Source organism: Cylas formicarius, unplaced genomic scaffold (assembly GCF_029955315.1).
Source record: "Cylas formicarius isolate icCylForm1 unplaced genomic scaffold, icCylForm1.1 PGA_scaffold_10__41_contigs__length_53128322, whole genome shotgun sequence".
Taxonomy (NCBI): Eukaryota; Metazoa; Arthropoda; class Insecta; order Coleoptera; family Brentidae; genus Cylas; species Cylas formicarius.
This window is the reverse complement of record NW_026844214.1, coordinates 29,368,278-29,389,905: the sequence shown is the minus strand read 5'-3', so window position 1 is coordinate 29,389,905 and position 21,628 is coordinate 29,368,278. Positions and strand designations below refer to the sequence as shown.

Sequence of the window (21,628 nt, the reverse complement as noted above, 5' to 3'; positions counted from 1 at the left end):
TGGTACATTTGCTTATCATGTTGAATTGAATATTGAATGAAATACCTATTTCCACGCAGGCATTTAATTTAAACAAATTAATGTATTACTCGCACAACCCAATACTTAGTACCTATTTTGATAAAATCATGATGCAATAAAAAGCAGAACAAAGCTAACTATGATTCTAACTAAAACAGAAAATATAGACACCACAATAATTCAAATGAATCTGAATCGGTCGTTCGGACTACTCGGATTCAGTGACTATTGTCGCTTATGCTTTATAGCTTGATTGAAAAGATTCGGTCCTTTTCGAAATCGGTCATTGATTGATTCGGTTCTCGTAAAATAAACGATTGACACAACACTAAGCAGCCTCGCATTTTCGAAAGTAGATACTCAGTGGACGGGGTAGATGCTCCCGTTTATGCATTTAAAAATAAAAGTGGGTGCATAATGAGGGAGTACATCCTCAAGGAAAGAGCAGACACTCACAAGTTGGAAATTGCCCATATTTTCATGCATATCAAATGGAGTCGATTCTTTAAAAATGTGAGTAAAAAGTAGCCCCTTAACTTTATCAATATCACCAATTGATACCAAAAATGAAAACAACAATGGCACAAGGCACAAACTGACAATACTTAGCTCAGCGTTGACAATTATGTTCGGATTTCAGAGACTGATGTTGCGTTCTTATAAAAATTAATCAATTTCCCAAAAAATTACGGCAATGTCGCAATTCAGTCAATTGGGGGGCCACGTAAATGCAAGATATCCATCCATACACTCTCTACGAAAATATAGCCACCTGTCGCGCATCAATATTTACCGTAGTACGACCGCTATAATATCTATGGTGAAATGTAGAGACATGTGCAGAAAATGATTCCCTTCTCAACGAAAATATCTATGCCGCTGCGGCGCATCAATTTTTACCGTAGTAGGGCCACTATATTATCCAATTATTATTCATATAGCTAATAGATATACAGAGATAGAGATACTCAGATAGCTAATCTGGATACAGATGTCCTGCCAACAATACAGGAACTTATGAATAGAAAAATTTTTCATAAGGTTCATTCAAAACGCGCATCACGAAATTCAATACCCTTAATACAGATCTCCATTCTGTGGTACTCATGGTGATTTAGAATTAGGTCTTAAGGCAAAGTGACTAAAAGATATCTTCCAATATGTTTCAATTTTTTTTTCAAATTTCTACATCACTCCATGCTCTGTTGGCAAATAACTTCTCCAGGCATTTTGTTTGATATTCCTTTTATAAAAACTGTGAAATTCAAATCAGGAAATACTACATTAAATTGAACAATTATTTATTAATCATCTATATTTCACAAAATAAAAGTATAATAAAAAACCTGTTACAATTATAATCCAATATTAATAGAGTTATTGAAGGAGTTATTTAGCTTTAGATTTCTGCGGTTAGAATCTTCAATTTTAGAAATTTCTTCAAGCAGGCTGCTTATCTGTGCTGTATTTTGATCTATCCACTGCAGAGAATTCATATGAGAATTCAATATTTTACTTATCTGTGTTATCTGAAAAGGAAGAAGTTTCCTAATTTTAATACAATAACGTGCAATACAATATTTTCTTATCCTAACAATATAAAATTTACTCTGACATTAAAATACTAAATGCCAAAACTTGATGATACTATACTTAAGCTAAGAACTTACAGGATTTGTAATTTCCTCATCCTTATTAGATTCATTGATGTTTTCAATAATTTCTTTAAGATCGTCAGAAATTTGTTTAAGTTGTGAGTCAATAATTTCAGCAAACTGATACCTGAAAAACAATTATTGGATCTATATTTATGAAAATGTAAATTAATTATTATACGTATATATACATCTGATTCCTATCAAAGTCAGTCACAGGAACATCAAGTAATTCCTTTTCCAGTGGAATTAACAATTCTTCAAGCTCTTTTTGTTGTGCCAATACAAAGTCCAATTCTTGATCCAATTGGTTCTGTTGTTGCTTTACACGCTCTATACTACTATTCAAATTTAATATTTTTTCTCCTTAAAATTACGAAGTATTACGTGTCAACAAAAAAAAAACAAATATGGACTGCAAATTAAAGTTACCATTTGAAATCAGAAGAGAATCCCATGCATTCAATTGTTTAGCTTGGTTTACAAAAAATTTTCCTTGCTCTTCAAGATCAATTGTCCACTTGTTGATGGAATCCTCAACTTGTGCAAAAGTTAAAGATCCAATAGCCGGAATACTTGACTTGGTGGTGGTTGTTTGAGTATTAGCACTTAAAAAGAAAATCTAATGTTGATTCTTGCTAATTCAATTTTAAAACTCACAGAGACTGATTTGAGGTAGTATTTATTAGTAAGGTTGCCGCACCAGATGTGGTGGAAATTGAAGCTGTGATGGGGACCTTGAGTTGCTGACTAGTGGTAGTTGTTGTTGCGGCCACTGAGCCCAAAGAAAATCCTGTACAAACTCAATTAAATGCTATTGCTAATACTATTACCCAAAACAAAAACTACACCAGAGAAGAACGCCAGTTTAGGAACTGTTAAAGCAATATTAAAAATAAAAAAACATTTGCAAATTGAGAAATTGTACAAATTTAACTAACCAGATGTAGTTGTAGATGCTGTTCCTACAATTGGTGTAAAACTGGAACTAGATGATGTTGCAGGTGACCCAAAGTTAAATGATGGTATTGATACGGGTGCAGAAGTAGGTGCTAAAAAAAATAACTTAAGTTAGATAAATAACACTTTTGATGTTTGTCATGATTTTATATTTTATATCGCCCTCTACCTGTTGCTCCTGCTGTTGCAGTTGCAGGAACAGTAAAATTGAAGGTAGAAGCGGAGACCTTTGGTTGACCTATTCCGAAAGATACACTGGTTGAACTTGAAATAGGTGCGGCACCAACAAGCGCTGCTGAAAGTTTATTGTCTCCAGAGCCACTACTCATTTGGAAAGTCGCAGAACTGGGCGTACGGACAACAGCTATAACAAAATTCAGTCACAGGTCAAGTATAATAATTATAAAAACGTTACCTGTAGAAGCGGCAGTGGTTGGAAGGGTAAATCCGGAGGCTGTTTTAGAAGGCGCTCCAAAGGAAAGAGACATTTTATTTAAAAAGTTTTGTCTTTGTTTAAATAAATACTTGACCAATCCTATAAAAACCTGCAAACCAACTGAAAATTCACCTTTCAAAAAGAAAATATCCACCAAAACTGTCAAAAAATTGGTAAGGGATTGTTGTTACCTCATCTCTGCCTTTGTTAATCTCTGGTCTCTGGTCAGATTCTGTGGTGGAGCATTGCACGCGACGGTTTAACCTCCGTTGGCTCCTAGCAGAATCCGTTGTATTTCGGAAGTGCTTGGTGAGCAAAGTTGAGTAAATATTGGTTATTTTTCTTCTTTTTATGTGTTTGTCTCTGACCAAAGGTGAAAATCCTCGTCGGCAATGGGCAAATGATCTTAGCAATTTTGCCCAACAGTAATTGTGAAACGTATTGCACTACTATTAATCTCTGGTGATTTTGGGTACGTTAAGGAATAACCCAAAAGGAGAAAAGAAGTACCAGGTACTAATATCATAAGGAAATGAACTTACAAATACTTTTTCAAAAAATTCATTAATATGCACAAAACGCGATCAGATCGTTTCGGAATGAATTGTCTAATCTTATTATTGATCTTTAATTTGTTTCTTTTCTGTGCTATTAGCTTAACCAATCACAGACATAACACTAACCAAATCTGACGAATATCGACTGATATGAAACATCATTTCCGAGTCTGATCTGTTCTGACAGGAAGAAGGGCTTAAGGTTTAATTTTTTTTTAAATCCAAAGTGCGAACATGTTGTCCAGGGCCATCTTATCAGGTACATTCCATTTCATGCATGAACCATTAATTATAGAGTGCTGTGACCACTCTTTTGTGTGATTTACTTGTAATAGGTCGTTTATGTAATACCTCCAATTTTGACAGCCTTCTTATTTTAGGCCAAAACTCTAGAGCGCTCCTTGCGTTTTCATCAAGAGCTACATCAACCTCAGTTACTAATAGTACATTAGCGAAGGTAGATGAAAACAAACCAGCTGAAAATATTAGACTGGTAGGAAAAAATTAATACTGTTGATAATTCTTATAAGTAAATAAATATCATTTTAAGGCTAGATCCGAACACTTTTTGAATCATTTGATTGTCATTGGTAACATAAACTATAAGATTAAAGCCTGATTTTCACTTTGCAAAAAGGTGCTCTAAGATTTTCACTTTTCAAACAGGTGCTGCAATTTGATGGAGTAGCTTGCTGCCTTTTCTAGTTGCTGCAATTTTTGGCATGAGTATTTAGAGGGTGAAATTCTCCACAAACAAAAACAAATTTGTAGTGTTGTAACTTTAAAAAATAACTTTGCAAGTTATGAATTAACACTAATTGAAAAGTGTCATAACTTTAGTCTGTGTTATTTATCTATCCAGATTATCTAAAATATCTTTTCCAAATAAAGCTCAAAAAATTAGGAAAAAATAACTTATTGTTTCATAATTCTGAAAATTATTCCAATTTCAAATCTATCCAAATACAATCAACATAAATTTTCAGTTGGCAACAAAAAACTACTACATCTCGTTTGCTGTTAGAAAAATGAATTTCATTCATTTTGCAAAAGTAACAAGTTCTAATTTGATATGACTTTTGTGGTGTCCACGATAAATTGCATCATGCAAATCGGACATGAGGGTGGGATTGGGATTGTAGGAGTGAGATTGTTATTTTAGTGTTAAATGAAGCCACAATGAAAATGAATGAAATTGAGTCTTGTGATGTTGCAGTTACTATTCCAACAATGGTTTTGGTAAAAAGAAAATTCAATTTAAAAGATGAATATCAACAAAGATTCAATGGATATTATGACTTCTAACAGGAAGCAAAAATTTTTTGATACCATTTTTATGAACAGAAATTTTATGGCTGACAATGCTGTTGTAATTTTAGGTAAGACAGGAACCAGGTAAAGTTCGTTGCGGGTTCATTCCTGACGAATGGTTTCAATTTTTCTACAAAAAAACTGGTGTTACTGGACCCTATACATTTGTCTTTACTCTGTCAACTTACCTTGTAAGCAAAGAAATTTATGTTATGGATCATGATTTTTATAATGGATTAGGATTGTTGGTTATGTGGATCTATGGCATCAAAAAGTTTGGACCCAAGGTTGCTGAATACTTAGATAAAGAAGTTGATGTAAGTAACATGTTGTAGATAGATGATATCCAATTTTTAAATTTTCATATTTGTCAATACATTTTTTAACCACTACTTAGTGTCGATATAAAAATCTTAAATAAATTTTATCTTTTTGTTTTAGTCATATGAAAAGAATTGGAACCAAAGCCGCATAGATGAGAAGGATGCTCTGCAAGGTGGAATTGATAACGAACAAAAGGCACAGTGGAGCATGGAAGGTAAGGTGGCAAGTTGGAAATATTTTCCAAATTTCAATTCCAAGCTTTACATGTATTTAATATTAAGTTAAATTTAAGGTCAGAACCTTCTCATAGAAGCCAAGAGAGAGAATGTTGGTCTTCAATTGGAAGCTACTTACAGACAAAGATTAATTGATGCTTACAGCGAAGTTAAGAAACGTCTGGATTACCAAGTTGAAAAAAATAATTCTGAGAAAAGAATAAGCCAAAAGAATCTTGTTGAATATGTTGTTGCTCGAGTGAAAGCCTCCATCACTGCAGATCAAGAAAAACAAAACCTGAATAAGTGTATTTCAGATTTAGCTGCATTAGCCAAAGCCTAAAATATATTTCTTTGCAATTCTAGATGTAACATCTTGTATGTAAATTAAATTTCAAATCATCAATAATACAGATATGAATATTGCATGTGCATTAAATTCATTAAATTCTTTTTGTTTAATATTTGCTGATTTAATATTTTGGAGACTCAGAAAGCTGCACTGAATTATGTATATGGAATACTCGCATACAGTGAGGTTCCAGAAAAAGGCCAATCGCTGTAGTACTCTTTCAAAGTTTTTAAAAAGATTTTAAGGGGGATGTGGTGCCACCATATAATTATTAGATAATACAGTGGCCCTACGACGGTAAAAATTCATACGCCGCAGGCGCAATGAGAAGTTTATGATTTTCTGCGCATGCCTCTACCCGCACTTTGCGCCATTTTCTTTGTAAACAACGATGTTCATACACTTAACTCGTTTTCCGCGAACATTTAACGAAATCTAGGAATATTTTGAGGAAATACTGCCGCAAAATTCCGCATCCCAACTTTCTCAATCTTGTACATGCGCATGTTGAATGGACGTCATACGTTTCTGTTTTATCGGCATAGGCAGTAGCTAGTAGCTATATGGGTGCCACTATCAAAGTAATTTGAATAGCTACTCTTGTATTTTTTATTTATGTAAAATTTGGCAGTGGCTACGTCATGCCACCATGCCATTCGCAACTACATGTAGTGATCGACAAGCAGAGCCACAAAATATTTCACAGGGTAAAAGTCATCTGGCTTTCTGCTTTTTTTCCCTCATTTCTCATTACCAGAACCTAATATATTAATTTATCTTTTATTATTATATTATGCGAACATACCCATATAGGAATGCAATCTCTCTTAATTTCAATTTTACAAATTAAGAGTATTGGTCGCAATCTCTTATAATAGTGGAATATTTCTTGAAATACGAAGTACTATCTCATGTTCTGGAAAATTTGCAGTGTGTAGTCGCGAATGTATTCTCCGATTGTGGCGTTATTAAACGTAAAGAATCGTGCCGTTTAGTTTCAATATTTACATCTATCTTTGACCAGTTTAATCTACTTGCATAAGCAAAAATAAAGTATTATTTTTTGGAAAATGACGCAAGAGCAACATATTACGATAAAATCCATTTTTATCGTAATATAATATTAATTTATATTAAAATTTAATGTGAAACCCGAAGTTTTGTAAAAAACAAAAACTCATTTTAATTGGACCTAGTACAAGGGCAAATTTTTACATAAAAAAATATTAGGATATTTCTTGAGTGACAGTCATCAACAGAGCAATTTGTGAGTTTGAATTTGCCTTTAATGTTGAACTTTCGGATGAATCCATAAAGGCACTAATCCGAAATGGAAGCTTATCCAAAGTACACCAATTTCTTGGATTTTGAATTTAATTTTGTAGTGTTCCGAGGACGCATGCCGAATATTAGCAAGCAGAAATCATAAAACACGAATATAGGGCAGCACAAGCTTTGATCAGCTGTCAATGCCAGTACCAATTGATTAAGAAATATTAAATATGCCAACGAATTTTTTAAGCAACCTGTTTTAAAGCGCTTATTTAATGGGGTGAAAAATAAAACCATTTTGTACACAAATAAGGTGGTTGATAATACTGCAACAATTAAATTAATAAATTAAAATACAAGTGTAAAAGTAAGTACTAAACTTATATCATACAATTACACAAACTCACACAAATTTTATATGGCACGTTACACAGAGTGTACAAAATTTAACTTTAATCAGAAAAGTAAATGTTTGATAAATTTGGCCACTTTCAAACCTACAGTTACAATAATTAGGTGATTATAATTATCTATTTACAATAAATCTAATCTACGTTTTAGTCTTTAATTAAAGTTTTGATATTAAAAGATTATATTTACATTTTTTTATAATAAATTCGGACAATACATAATACACACTTAGTTCTAGTTTTCTATGCAGTGCTTAGAACAATAAATATACAGCACAATGATTTTAATATAATTATTTACATCATTAAACATAGAATGAAAAGGAGTCTTAATATTCAGTACCGTTCAAAAATTAAGTGGGTATGTGTCATATACGAAAGTATTTAAGTGTTATACCCGCCCTTAATACAGTATTACTGATAAAAGGAGTATTAAAAAAAGTCTGTTGATCCAAATATGTCAGTCTTTACTTTGTGTACTTTTAAACATTAGATGTGTGCTATAATCAGACTACTGAAAAATAATTTGCGAAGTGGTAATAAAGCTAGTAGTCACGACTCCTTTCTAAAAAATATTCGGTAAATAGGTTTCATCATAGGCAGTAAAATTTTACATGTGAGATTCACATCTGTCAAAATTAAATACGTTTGGAAGCATATGAGATATCTAAATTACAAAATATAATAATAAATAAATAATTTGATAAGTACATATGTGTAAAAAATGTTTCGGATTCAAATAACCTCTTGTCAAGATTTTTCAATGAACATATGAGTACCTAGGTACACATGTCATAAAATAATGCCAATACAAAAGCCTTATCATGCAAACATATAGGCATTTAACATGGTTAAATTTCTATGTTACAGATTTACTAAGTACTTTGGACATAATTTTCAAAAAGTACGTCTATATATACTTGATGTCCGAGAACATCTTGCTGTAACTAGATTAATTTTTTTCATCAAAATAATTAGACATTTACTTATGCTGCGGAGAATTATTTAAATTTATCAGATCCGCTATTTGGAAAGCAGTCTTAACCAAACTCATGAACAAATATCAAAAAAGCACATAAATTATTTTAGTTCTCATAGTAAAACAAACCTCTGTTTTAAATAAAATGTAAAAGTAAAATTGCTTGAAAAGTTAACATGCAAAACTCAAAAATTGCATAGGGTTCCGAGAAATATCCCCTAGCTAGACCTAGGTAGATATAAGTATCTAAATAAATACGGAAGAGAGCAATAAATGAGGTTTTACTGCGACATATCGCATTTTTGTCATACTAACACAACTATATCACATTTTAAAAGTCAAGTTAAGTATTACCAGTATAAATGGTTCATTGTGTCCCCAGATTTTGTTTTTGTATCCCATTAATTGCGCAAGTGTTCTTCAAGGATAAATTTCTAGTTACACATATGTTCTTCCTTTCTGGACCGACAAGTTTCACACTCCACGCTGCAGCACCATTTAAACCGGCAGTTGCATTTTTCTTCCGAATCCTTTACTCTGGTCTGATATCCTCTCCCACAACAAAGTAGGGGACACCCATCTATAGCTTGACTTTGTAAGTGACATATTCGACCTTTTGTTCCCAGAATATTTAACCTAAAAAGGAAATCCTACAATATAAATATATACTCAATTGCGTTTTAATTTTGTTTAAACGTTAACAAAGAATTCTTATAATATAATTAAATATTTTTTTTTACTCACCCTTCATTTTTCTCACAGTAGTCTGGAGAATCATCAAGATACACCAAATCCGTTCTATTTGGCTTTTTCAGGTCTGGGCTTATAGCTTTCAGTTTTTTTCTTCTCCTTTCCACAAATTTTACATGGGATGCTCCCTCATACCTAACAATAAAAAAGAGTTGATAGCAAAACAACCAATAAAGTTATAAGCGTGTTTTTCCATTTTCCTTGGGGTATTTAGTATTGAGTAGAAAAGATGACCCGTTAATGACATATTGTTTATGGGGAAATATTACGACTTCTATTGTACCGTTTTTAATTTTTTCGTGTGGTTTTTCTACTACCGAAAATCGAGAAAATTTACGGGCATACTGTTTTTTTTGCTAATATGCCATTTTTAATTACAATATTTAGATGAAAATTGGATCCTAACGAGTTAATTATACATACCAAGTTTCAACAAAATATGTAAAAAAACTACGAGATTTATAAATAACCATGTTGTTTTTCAAATAAAAGTTTAACGTCCGTGTGGGAAAATGAAAATGACAATAAAAATTTCAGTGTTTTACTTTAATCTGTCTTTAACGGTCCCCCCCCCCCCCTTTAACAAAAATGTTAATAAAGAAAAATAAAAGAAAAAGATTTTTGGTTTACGTTTATTTTGATTTTTTTCATGAAATTGAAGCTTAATCAATTATTGAACCCTTTGTCGCGAGTTTTTTTATTTGTTAGAAGTAATAACCTTTAAATATGCTATAAATTTTCGACAAACTGCTTCAAATAATAACAGTTTTCGAAAATTGTTTAAGTAGTTTAAGGTAACATCAATTTAAACATTGTCCCTGATTTTGATATTCTTATATAATTCTTTTCAAAATAATAAATTACGAGATGTATGCTTTCCGTCTTTACGATGTGTTATGGATTTTTGAGCTGTAATTGAAGAAAATATATTAACATATTTTTGTCATGTTTGTGTCGGGTTTCCAACGTAAAAAACTTTTTTTAAACTAACTAACCAAAAGTATGCATACCTGTGGTAAAGCCCTTCTGCTACGTTCCTGAAGGCTGGAAGCCGTCTCCAACAAATCTGCATGCTGCAAGAACCTGAGACCCCATGACATTTACATGTCCGTTGCATACGAGATCTGACTCCCTTCAAGAAATAAAGTTAAAAAAATAAATTCATACCTCGTAGTACTATTTGGGAGCTAATAAAGTTTTCCACTTTAATACGACTAATTGAGAAAAACAAAAGTAGACAATGAGAACACGAATGTCAAAATTTATGGTCAGCTTCACAGGTAAAAAGTTTTTTTCTGAACAATTATGAATTGTTATTTTAATAACTGTTAAACCCAGAATTTTTACGCAGGGAAGTTTCAAACCAAACCACCACAAATGTACATTAGCAGAAAATGCATACGTAGTTTTAAGATCATTATGCAAAAAGAATGCAGTTAAACAATTAAAGAATTAAAAAACCATATGGCTATTAGAAAATATAGTGGCCCTATTACGGTAACTTAACTTGTTTTCGCAGAACAATTAGCGAGATTAGGCATATTTTGAGAAAATACTGCCGCAAAAATGCCGCGTCCAAACTTATAGACGATCTATCAGCGACCATGGTCATTGGTTAAAAACTAGATTTTAAATCCCGACTTTCTCAAATTTTTTGTTATAGTTGCTTCATAAATTCCTCTGTTATCGGCATAGGCAGGGCCTCTATATCTCTAGTAGCAATATGAAAAAATAACAGGGTCACTTATAAAAATGTCTTCGCTATTAAAAAGTACTGACAACATTTTAAGAAAATTAAATAAATATACCGCCAATAAAATTCGCACTGCAAATTCAATAAAATATTAAATATTGAAAAACTGCAGGTGTATTGGGTTTCTACTTGCTGCAGCTTATATATTTATAATTGTCAGAGCATAGTAAATGAGTTTAAATGTAAACAAAATAAATAAATGTAAGGTCCCATTAAAACGCATCTCTTTCGTAACTCAATCAGGTTTGACTCAGCTGACGCTAGTAGATTTGTTCCATAATTTTTTCCTTTGAAAAATGCTTTGTATAACTTACAGAATTTTCACTGAAAAAAATATTGCAGCTATGGGCTGGCTGATTTTTGCAGTAAAGGATGCAAGTAGACTCCCGAAAAACAAAATGTGAAAATAAAAATGTAATATGTAATGCTAATTAATATAATTTTGTTTTTTAATCAACTTACTCGTCTTCCGGCCTCATAATTATGAAGGTTCATCAGTCCCAAAGCAGTATTTGGATCTTCCATAACATCAAAGAATTCTCTGGAAAATCGTTCACCGTATCTAATGTCGTCTGAGCATCCACCCCACTTCCACTTTTGTTTGCGTTTCTGTCTAAAGAAATTGCATGTTTATTGTAATCAAGCTTAGCTTAGCTAAGCTTAGTCGAAAAAAAAAAGACATCTTTTTAAAGCTTTTTAAATTGGAGTCCACATCTTTGTTTTTAATATTGATTATTAAAAGTGGCGACGGTTTTTTGTTTTGTTGCTGTTGTTTTGTTTTTTCTTAAGCTATATTGATGGACTGAAACAACTTCATGAATGGGTAAAGGGGTCAAAATCTACTCAAATTATGAAAAATTCCAAAATCAACTCATGCTGTATTTAATGTCCTTTAATGTTACTTCGTACGCTTTATACCGAAAGATTTTCAAGTTTTGTATTGGGAGTAAAAACTCCTTCTATTTAAGGGACTAAAATACGTAGGGGAGGGTGGGGCAAGGCGGGCGTCCTGGAGCAAGGAGGCTTATATAAAAAATTTACCAATTTTTTTTCTTTTTTTCTTCTAATAATTATAAATTCTGGTTATTTGTACATTTTTAGCCCTTTGCGTCATACCACGGGTCAAATGGACCGCTTAAAAATTCTTAAAAACAGCTATCCCATATTATTATAACCGAAGCCAGAGCTTTCGAAAATATTATAAATACCAAAAATAATTGTTTTAATCGATAGAAAAATAGTTACTAATCAGTAACGTTCTTTTAATTACTTGATGGTTAAAAGCCACAACAAATAATAAAAGTCTTACTTAAAATTTTGAGTTCTAATGTCACATTTACATTTGGTACATGGAAACGGTCACAGTGTACTTAGTTACACTTAGTTTTGCTTGTTTTTAAAATGAAAAGAAAAATTGACTGCAATGTGACTCAGCTTTACATCTACCAAAAGAGTTTCAAAAAATTGTGCTTAACAAATTTACACAACTTTACCTAATTTTGATGTCGCAAGTGCAGTAATCTTTTAGATCGCCTCTCGTACATGCTCGCGCAACCGCATATGCCACGGAGGCTGCGGATATAGCACTAAGATACGCGGCTTCTCTACTATCTGAAAAAAAAATGCACCGTCCCCAGTAATATATCGTATATTTATATGGAGAGGGCTGGGTAGAACTTTATGGTATCTGCAAATAGATCTCATTGACCTCCATCTTCGATTAAAATTTCAATCTTCTTGTAAAAACGTAAATGATGTAAAAAATAAAAAAATCTAAAATTTTTGAGGAAAAACATGATAAACATGAAAATAATAAATAGAAAATATTAACCGAAAATGTAGGTATGGTGGACATTATAGTATCTACGGATAGACTTCATTGATGTCCATCTATATTTCCTATCTATCTTCGTGCCAAATTTCAGTCGAGATTTTTCCAACAAATTTATATTTTTGATTTTTTAAGATATCAACCTTGCTTCGAGAAGGTTGAAATTTTATTCGAAGATGGAGGTCAATGAGGTCTATCCACAGATGCCATAAAGTTCCCACCAGTCCTATCCATTTAAATATAATTAATTACTTCTTATAAATTTACAGACTCACACAAAAACCGTTCCCGAGGGCAAACGGTATAACTTGTGTGAATCTCTTTGGTTTCATTGGATTGAGGAAGGACCAAAGTATCTAACGTATAAATTTGAATTTCTCACAATTATTAATAAATAATATATAAAACGTTCAATATTGATCATTGATTTTTAAATTATTTTTTCCATTTGAAATGAGATTTTAAGGTTATTTGTCAACTTATATTGATCCGAGAAGGTTAAAACTTTTACAGAAAATGCACACCAAAGTGATCTATTCGCACATACTATAATTTCAGTTATACCGTTTGCCGTCGGGAACGGTTTTTGTGTGAGGCTGTATATTTATAAGGAGTAATTAAATGTATTTAAATGGAGGGGGCTGGTAATTTCTGTTCAGAGGAAAAGATTCAATTAAATTAAATCTTAAATCTTTTTATCGTGAATTAAACTGTCAATTTTTTTAAGCTGCTCAAAGATACGATTGGAAATTCGATAAAAATGCGATCTAACAGGAAAACGAATTGCAAAGATTAAAAGTTTTCATCTTGTTATTGATAAAAAAAAACTTCTTAATCTGCAAAACTTTTCTACTCGGACACCATTGTATACATATATATATATATATATATATATATATATATATATATATATATATATATATATATATATATATATATATATATATATATATATATATATATATATATGTCACGAATAAAGCGTTAACTTGGCTAGTTTATAAACCAGCTGAATAGTATACAAACTATTCAATTGTCTAGTTATTTTGATGGAAAATAAAATTTGTATGAAAATAGCTATGAATATTGATTGGTTTGTGGTTAGTTTATGAACAAGCTAAAAACCCTGGTTAATTTGTATACTTTTCTTATGGTACTTTGGCGATAAATGTTGTATAGTTTCTATACTAGCTGGATAGTATACAAATCAACCAAGACTAGGAGCTATTTTAGTTAAAAAAACTAACCAGATATAAATTAAATTACACCCACTTACGTATGGCTACTACATTTCCGAACGAATTGTTCTTGTTATCGAACGTAGTACAGTTCCATCTGCTGAACTGGAACTGGTGTTGACATTCATCTTTTGCTAGTTTTGCACCGCTACCTACTATCTAAAACAAAAAAATCATCACGATATACAGGGTGTCCACTTCAATGATTTGGAGTTATTAGAGATTTTCTACAGCAAAAATAGAGAGTTTTTCAGATTTTTTAGGTCTATTTTGATGAAATTAAGGAAATACATTGTGTTGAAACTTAAAAATTAAGTTCTTGCTGTAAATATGACAATTCTTAATTTCTCCACTTCAAATTTGGCAGAATATGGAGTTTGGTGCAAAGAATTTAAAAATATTATTATACTTAGCAACTGTTTGCAAACAGCAGGGCATACTGTGACTAATTAAAATAAATAAGCCACACAATGTGATTTGTGGAATTACAATTTTAAAAACCTTCCTTCTATTCTATATCATTTTAAAGGACGTTTATGGTTATTGTACAGTACCAGACAGGATCAATTTCTGTTTCTCTTAATGATGCCGGTTGAAACAATGTGGACTGTATCACTGTTCTCGAGAATTACCAAAAGTCGTAGTCCTTCGAGCTATTTTTATTATATTTTTGAATTCTAAAACATATACAGGCTGACTTATTGGAAAAAATGAAGTTTTAAGCATTCTTCAGAATCGTCACAATTTGAACGATCCTGTATATGTACTATGAAATAATCATTTATCTAGATGTATCTAACGCTTTCGCAATCTGCAATCAAATTTTAAGATTTTTGAGAGTTTAAATTCTAGATAGCTAAGTCAAAGTTTTAGTGTTATGATATTTTGGAGAAAAAAAAATAGTTAAAAACCAAAAAACTATTTTTAATTGTGCAGGCTTTGAATTTAGGTTGCCCGCTCTAAAAAAGTTATAATGATATAATATATATCGTATATAATGATATAAAATAATTGACAGAAAAATTTTCACAAGGATGAATAGAAGGAAGTGTTTTAAAACATTGTTTTAATATTTGGCCTATATTTTTTTGAAAAGTAACCAGTTACATACACGAAAACAGGTTAAGGTTTATATAATCAGTGAAAACATTTTTCATTTCGTCAAAAAGCACAAGTAAACCAAAATATCGGAGAACATGGAAAATTTCCACGGAAAATTTCCGTAGTTAAATTAAACATATCGATGTGGTGGGTTACACAAAGGCATATTGCATGAAAGTAAATATAAAATAAGAAGGAATATATAAAAGGGACCTAACAAAATAAAAATGAACCATAAAAGTTTAGGGCAGCTGTAAATACAACAAAGTTGTTTCATGCTGACATGATTATTAAATACTTGAATGACTAACTTATTTGTTTGATGGTGTAAATATGTGGAGTTATTGTGACATTGACATTTTTGCAACTCGATTTCGCCATAAACACGAAAATATTGTAAGGGTTCAAAAATTTAAGAGAATATGTATTTAATCGGCAATAAAAAAAATATGTGTTAGTTTTTCCAACCTAACTTAAGGCATAAATAATCTCAAGGTGTGACAACTGTCTTGTTCGTTGCATGACAATATTTACTATAAACAATTTCAGACAAAATTTTCTAATTTTCACAATGCTGTGTAAACCAACAGTTTGAAAGGTTCTTAACCAGCTCTTTTATTAGCGTCTGAGTTTAATCTACGGTAATAGCAAATATTTGATTATCCATAAACTTGTCGGTTGTAGTGAGTGAGTTTTTTGTATTCACCTTCTGGAAGAGAGAGACGATATTTATGAGAACCAAAAAAGGATATTTATATGTATACAGGGTGTTTCGCGGTTGGTGGTAAGCGGCGATGCTCCATCGAACTAAATTTTTTAAAGGTGCGACGTTGCCGCTTCTTCAGAAAAGAAGCATCAATATTGAAATTTTAAATGGGACACGATATCTATTATTGAATTTTCCGCTCCGTTAATACTTAATGATTGTTTTTGGATATTACATCCCTATACTTATCTTTAGCGGTTTTCGAGAAAATTTGTCCCTTTGTAGTAGAAAGTTAAAATTTTGAACATAGCTTAGGCAAATACCCAACAGAATTTCTTAATATCGAAATTAGTTCTATATCATACAGGGTTCGTCAAAAGTAATGATTTGACTACAAGATTCAAAAATGGTGGTCCCCTTTCAAATAACGTGGCACGTCCCTATATTTAAAACGTTTGATTTCTGAAATAAAAGTTTCTCTGAAAACTAGATTACTTTGGCATCTTTTAGGTGGGCGACGAAGCAAAATTTTCAAAAGAGGGTGTGTCTACAATCCTCATGCCACAAAGGTGATGGTATTTCAAAGGAAATTTAGTTTAAATGAGTGGTGCTTGTTAAAAGATAATAAAGTAAGTTTTTAATTTAATTTAAGTTAATAAATTTAATGGCTCAAGATACCTTCAAATATTAAGAACAGTGCTAAATGATTTTCTGGAGAATGTTAGCCATCGGGAACATCGGACCGTTTGGTTCCAACTAGATGGGGTATGGCCTGTTCATAGATATAAGAAACTGACCAATTGCTTTTAAATGGGATTATCCAAGGGTGGTCATTAACATACAATGCAACAAGATTATTACCTAAAGTTTCGGAATTTAAATTCAGGTAAAATTGTGGTCCGCAATAGAAAATAATTTTATACCTACTGTACCTACTATATATTCTTTGGTTTGGTATACTACTTACTTTAAGTTTATTAGTAATCATTCTAATTTCGTGTGTAATACAGCGTGTGTTGAATCGTGTGCGAATTATGCAAAATATGTGCGAGTCTAGTGTATCTCAGGAGATGCTCCCGCCCAAATGTAGAAAACACTATTCTATTGAGAGTAAGGAAGTTATAAACAATGTTTATGTGACTCTAATTGAACGCAAGCAAGCATCTTTAGAAAAAACGGCCACATTGACGAAAATTCCAACATCAACTGTATGGAAAATTGTGAATAATCCCATTTCAGCGAGGAAAAAAAGCGATGTTGACATTTTCTCGAGTGTAGATGCAAGTGATCAAGATATAATACGGCGTAAAATTTACCAGTTATACAAGGAACAAAGCGTGCCTACATCAGATATCTTAATTAGGAGGCTTGAAAAAGATAAAACCGGTGTTAAATGTGGCAGAACTACCTTATGGAAGTGTATTCAACACATGGGTTTTAGATTTAAAAAAACTGACAAAAGGCAAGTTTTAATGGAATCTTTTAGAATTCGGAAATGGCGACTGGAATATCTAGGAAAAAATAGGATTTACAGAGAACAACAAAGGCCAATTATTTACTTGGATGAAACCTGGTTCGACACTTATGATACCCCGGAGAAGGGTTGGGTTGATTCAACTGATAAGTGTAAAACAAACGCGCCATCAACTGTATGGAAAATTGTGAATAATCCCATTTCAGCGAGGAAAAAAAGAAGCGATGTTGACATTTTCTCGAGTGTAGATGAAAGTGATCAAGATCAAGCAATTAATTGAGGTTCTACAAAGCTTGAACCTACAAAAGGAATACGTCTGTGATAATTATGCAAAAAATCTAGGGCATACTGTTTTAAGGCTTTCACCTTACCACTGTATATTTAATCCCATTGAACATATTTGGCACCAACTGAAATCTGCCATTCGTCGTAACAATGTTTTTCCCCGTGTTAACTCCAATGTGGTCAAACTTATAGACACCGAAGTTTTTAACAACAAGGTTGAGCAAATTCTGTTAAACATATAGAAAAAGCAGAAAAATCGCATATCCATATTGCAAATAATATAGAACAAATAATAATTAGAACAGGCGATGATAGCGATATATATTATATATGATATATTATTATATTTTAAGTAATTTAAGTAGGTAATAAAAATAATTTGTAATTTTATTTTAGATTTAAACATAAACACATACATAGATAAATATTGTTTAGTATCTTTCCTAAAACTCCAAATAATTAAATTCTAAGCAAAGTAGGGACCTGTTCGGCCATATTTAATTCTTACAGCTTGCCCGGGTCTTTCCTTAATTCATATCAGTTAGTCACTTTCTTATATCTATGAACAGACTTTACCGACTCACTGCACTGAAAAGGTGTCACAAGAATAATACGAATTATTTGGGGTCGAAGATCTCCCAACACTAGATTTTTACCTATGGGGTGCGCTAAATCCACGCGTGTATTTGACGCCGGTGCAGAGCAAGGAAGAGTTACGTCATCGGATTGTACCGATGCTTTGAACAAATAGATCTATCGAAGATAAAGAAGGCTACTGCCATCAGTCCATTTCAACGAACTTTAAATTAACACTTCGAACACCTAATGTAAAAATGGGATTCATTTTTAATTTTATTGTTGTAAACATATTTTAAAATATTTTTCATAAAATGGTTTGTTAAACTCATTTAAGCTTATGTTAAGCTCTTAATTCTGTCAAATTTTCTATGGTTCATGTGTTGTAAATCAGGATTCGTTTCTTTAAATTTTCTGCATGTCATGACTATAATGTGGTTGCATTGTCCATGCATAATAAACAAATTAATGCAAACAGCATTCGAATACTGGTTTCCTTCCATTTTGAACCGCCTTTATAGACAAAATTTGCACCACAATTAATAATGACTAAGTTTTTATTGAACTGTGAAACGGAAAATGAATTATTTAACATAAGACGAATATTTTATGGCCACGTAAAAATGAATTATGCCAAAGTAATCCAGTTTTCAGAGAAACTTGCTTTAATTTTAGAAACCAAACGATTTAGTTATAGGGGCATGATACATCATTTGAAAGGGATAATTGGTTCTACATTTAAAAAAATGCACTTTCCACCATTTTTGTAATACGTAATCATTAGTTTGGCCAATCCTGTATGATATAGAACTAATTTCCCTTTAAGCTACGTCCAAAATTTTTGCTTTATACTGGCGCCAGTGCCGTAGTAATAAAAATTTAATTGAATTTATGTTTTGACCAAAAATTAAAGAATAAATTAATTTTTCGAGAACCACTAAAGAAACGAACCTATTATTCGAAAACAATCATAACGTATTAACGGATCGAAAAATGCAATAATATACATGGTGTCCCATTTAAATTTCAATGATGATGCTACTTTTTCAAAGAAGCCGCAACGTCGCAGCGTTAAATATTTTAGATCATCGCCGCTTCAGGAACTAAAATAATTTTCAGAAAAATCTAATGTACCGTTCGCCGTAAACGTCTAAGGTACCGTCAACCCTAAAACGCCAGCGGAGACTACAGCGTCCTCTTGCAGCCGGTGAGAAATTGTAATGAATTGCACGCAGGACAATATTAGAAAAGTAATTCTTTTAATTTAATTAAAAATTAAATTATTAATTGCAAAAAAGGCCATTTTATTGGGATAAAGTGTTTTGGGATAAATCAAAAAATATTTTTTTAATCATTATTACTATTTTTATTACTATTACTTACCGGTAAAATCAAATCATATTTTTCACATAATTGCCTTTGTTTCTCTACGAAGAAATCTATCTTCTGGCACTTATTTCTATGTTCATCTGGTGTAAGCTCAAGCGATTCCTTTATTGTTAGTTCCGATCCTAACTGCCTACAACAATTTACTAGATTAGATTCATATGACGTAACTGGATAATTAAGATTTTATTTTGTATTCATTATTTTCGCTCACATTGGTAAATCATATTTCGTGTTTAATTATAATTAAATTTATAAGAATAAAGTTTTATTGTTCTGAGGATTACAACGTGTATGTACGATGTGATTCGAACTTGATACCCTGGGCCTATATCAATAGAACGAATAACACAAACGCAAATTAGGTTGATAAGGAGCAAAGTGGAATGTAACGTAATTCACAATATTTTTCCACAACCATACTATTTTGTGTCATAATGAGGTATCTGATAGAGCTGGATTTGGATTTGTATTTTAGCTTATTTCGTCTCAGTGTCGTAGTCGAAGAAATTTTGAAAACCTTCCTACACCATTGTAAAGGAAATTTGTAAATATCATTATTATTTAGAATTATAAAAAATATATCGGCTGAAGTTTTAATCATTTCCAGAATCATCAATTGAAACGATCCTGTATATGTACTAGGCTTGTGGAATTAACCGGTCAAATTTATTTGTGTCAATTGACACAGTCAACTGACCAGTCAATTGACCGAAATAATTTTAAAAATATAATGAAATTTATATTTATTTATTTCAGAAGGATCTTTGAAATCAACTTCAAGTGCTTTGCTTCGCCCTGAAACAGCTTCCACACAATTAATTTACCAAATATTTAAATCTTGCCTCACCTTTCTTATGTTAAGAATATACGAGAGTCGTCTTCCGAGACTGTGTTTTGATCAGCAGCTATTTCTAATCAATAAACATGTCATATTAGAAAGCTGTTTCGTGGGTTAGAATGTTTTAAAACAATTTTTTTTGAAGCAGGTCTCACCACTGAAGTCGGTTCACACTACACGAATTTTTACTCAAGCTCTGCAACCTCTGCTCTACCATCCAGCTATTTAAATTGTCAACTGCCAATGTGTATTTTAAGAATTATCGTACAGTTAAGATTGAGTAATAACATTTTTTCTGAAATTCTGCTATAAAGGCTGCGCTTACTTAATTAAACCGATCAGATCTGTTCCGTATGTAACACTAAACAATTTGCTACCACTTGCCTAATTTACAGTGGAGTTTGGACTCATGTGGGTCAAAACGGTTTGCTTATCTTATTATAAATATATGAATGACCCGCGCCTTTCTAACAAATGAGTAAAAATTATAATTTGTATCTGAGTATTTGAAATCACACGTTGATAGATGCTTATTAGTTTACTATTTTTAGGCTTATGTAATGCCTGATGCAGATTTCTTGTTGTAAAAATGCTGATAAAAAATAAATAATAATAATAAAAATAATAAATAACAGTTATTTATTTATATTGTGCGTTACGTCGCCGTCGCCTCGTTCTGAGAACTAAATGGGGTGGATGATTTTATTGAGATTCCCCGAATCGCTAGTATAGTATTCGGGTACTCCTTGAACAGGGTTATAGGTAAGTTGGATATTACAAACGCATAATAATTTATTATAAAGTAGATATTATTATTAAATTATGATAGATAACACTCTACAATTGCAAGATGTTATTTAAAACATTTTGATAGAATTTGACTAATAGAATTTGACTAGTCAATTAAGGAAGTGAATTGACGGTGAATTGACCAGCCCCAACACTAATATGTACCATGGAATAATAAGAATTTATCTATATGTACCTAATATACGGGGCTTTTGCAAATTTCTACCAAATTTTAAACTTTTTGCGAGTTAAAAATCTAGCTAACTTTTAATTTTAGGTATGATATTTTGGAAAAAAAAGGCAAATAGTTGATATTTAGAAAACCGTACTAAATGGTTACAAGAAAGTATTAAGCAAAAATAATTAGAATAAAGCAGTGGATTTTATTTAACTCAAAAACTCAAGC

General features: G+C 31.8%; 3 protein-coding genes across 4 annotated transcripts in view; 1 reads left to right on the top strand and 2 right to left on the bottom strand.

The window, feature by feature from the left end:
* Positions 1–1,313: 1,313 nt before the first annotated feature.
* Positions 1,314–3,282, bottom strand: LOC132705511 (nuclear pore glycoprotein p62). The gene is made up of 8 exons (XM_060676125.1): positions 3,052–3,282; positions 2,806–3,000; positions 2,618–2,728; positions 2,337–2,469; positions 2,109–2,284; positions 1,868–2,042; positions 1,692–1,803; positions 1,314–1,550 (listed from the first exon to the last, which is right to left on the bottom strand). The coding sequence occupies exons 1-8, from the start codon at positions 3,122–3,124 to the stop codon at positions 1,377–1,379; spliced, it is 1,149 nt and encodes a 382-aa protein (XP_060532108.1). The 5' UTR covers positions 3,125–3,282; the 3' UTR covers positions 1,314–1,376.
* Positions 3,283–3,734: 452 nt separating this feature from the next.
* Positions 3,735–5,943, top strand: LOC132705520 (ATP synthase subunit b, mitochondrial). The gene is made up of 5 exons (XM_060676135.1): positions 3,735–3,888; positions 4,010–4,122; positions 5,009–5,257; positions 5,382–5,478; positions 5,557–5,943. The coding sequence occupies exons 1-5, from the start codon at positions 3,864–3,866 to the stop codon at positions 5,820–5,822; spliced, it is 750 nt and encodes a 249-aa protein (XP_060532118.1). The 5' UTR covers positions 3,735–3,863; the 3' UTR covers positions 5,823–5,943.
* A 1,478-nt stretch (positions 5,944–7,421) lies between these two features.
* Positions 7,422–21,628, bottom strand: part of LOC132705127 (protein Wnt-1-like) — a 94,301-nt gene continuing 80,094 nt past the window's right edge. Inside the window, exons 2-8 of one of the 2 annotated variants that reach the window (XM_060675563.1) lie at positions 19,590–19,725; positions 14,103–14,223; positions 12,489–12,606; positions 11,458–11,608; positions 10,253–10,374; positions 9,237–9,377; positions 7,422–9,128 (exon numbers count right to left, since the gene is read on the bottom strand). In XM_060675563.1, the coding sequence (XP_060531546.1) occupies positions 8,927–9,128; positions 9,237–9,377; positions 10,253–10,374; positions 11,458–11,608; positions 12,489–12,606; positions 14,103–14,223; positions 19,590–19,725 (991 nt within the window). In that variant the 3' untranslated portion in view covers positions 7,422–8,926. Of the gene's footprint in view, positions 9,143–9,236; positions 9,378–10,252; positions 10,375–11,457; positions 11,609–12,488; positions 12,607–14,102; positions 14,224–19,589; positions 19,726–21,628 lie in introns of both variants that reach the window. The other variant, XM_060675569.1, reaches the window with a different exon arrangement.

What these genes read in the sequence shown, in the direction of transcription:
- LOC132705520 (XM_060676135.1), top strand. Translation starts at nt 3,864, where the DNA reads ATGTTGTCCAGGGCCATCTTATCAG. An exon ending in GTCCAGGGCCATCTTATCAG is followed by an intron (nt 3,889 to 4,009) that starts GTACATTCCATT and finishes TTCTTATTTTAG; the next exon opens with GCCAAAACTCTAGAGCGCTC. An exon ending in GGCACAGTGGAGCATGGAAG is followed by an intron (nt 5,479 to 5,556) that starts GTAAGGTGGCAA and finishes GTTAAATTTAAG; the next exon opens with GTCAGAACCTTCTCATAGAA.
- LOC132705511 (XM_060676125.1), bottom strand. Translation starts at nt 3,124, where the DNA reads ATGTCTCTTTCCTTTGGAGCGCCTTCTAAAACAGCCTCCGGATTTACC. An exon ending in AACCACTGCCGCTTCTACAG is followed by an intron (nt 3,001 to 3,051) that starts GTAACGTTTTTA and finishes ATTTTGTTATAG; the next exon opens with CTGTTGTCCGTACGCCCAGT. An exon ending in TTCTCTTCTGATTTCAAATG is followed by an intron (nt 2,043 to 2,108) that starts GTAACTTTAATT and finishes CGTAATTTTAAG; the next exon opens with GAGAAAAAATATTAAATTTG.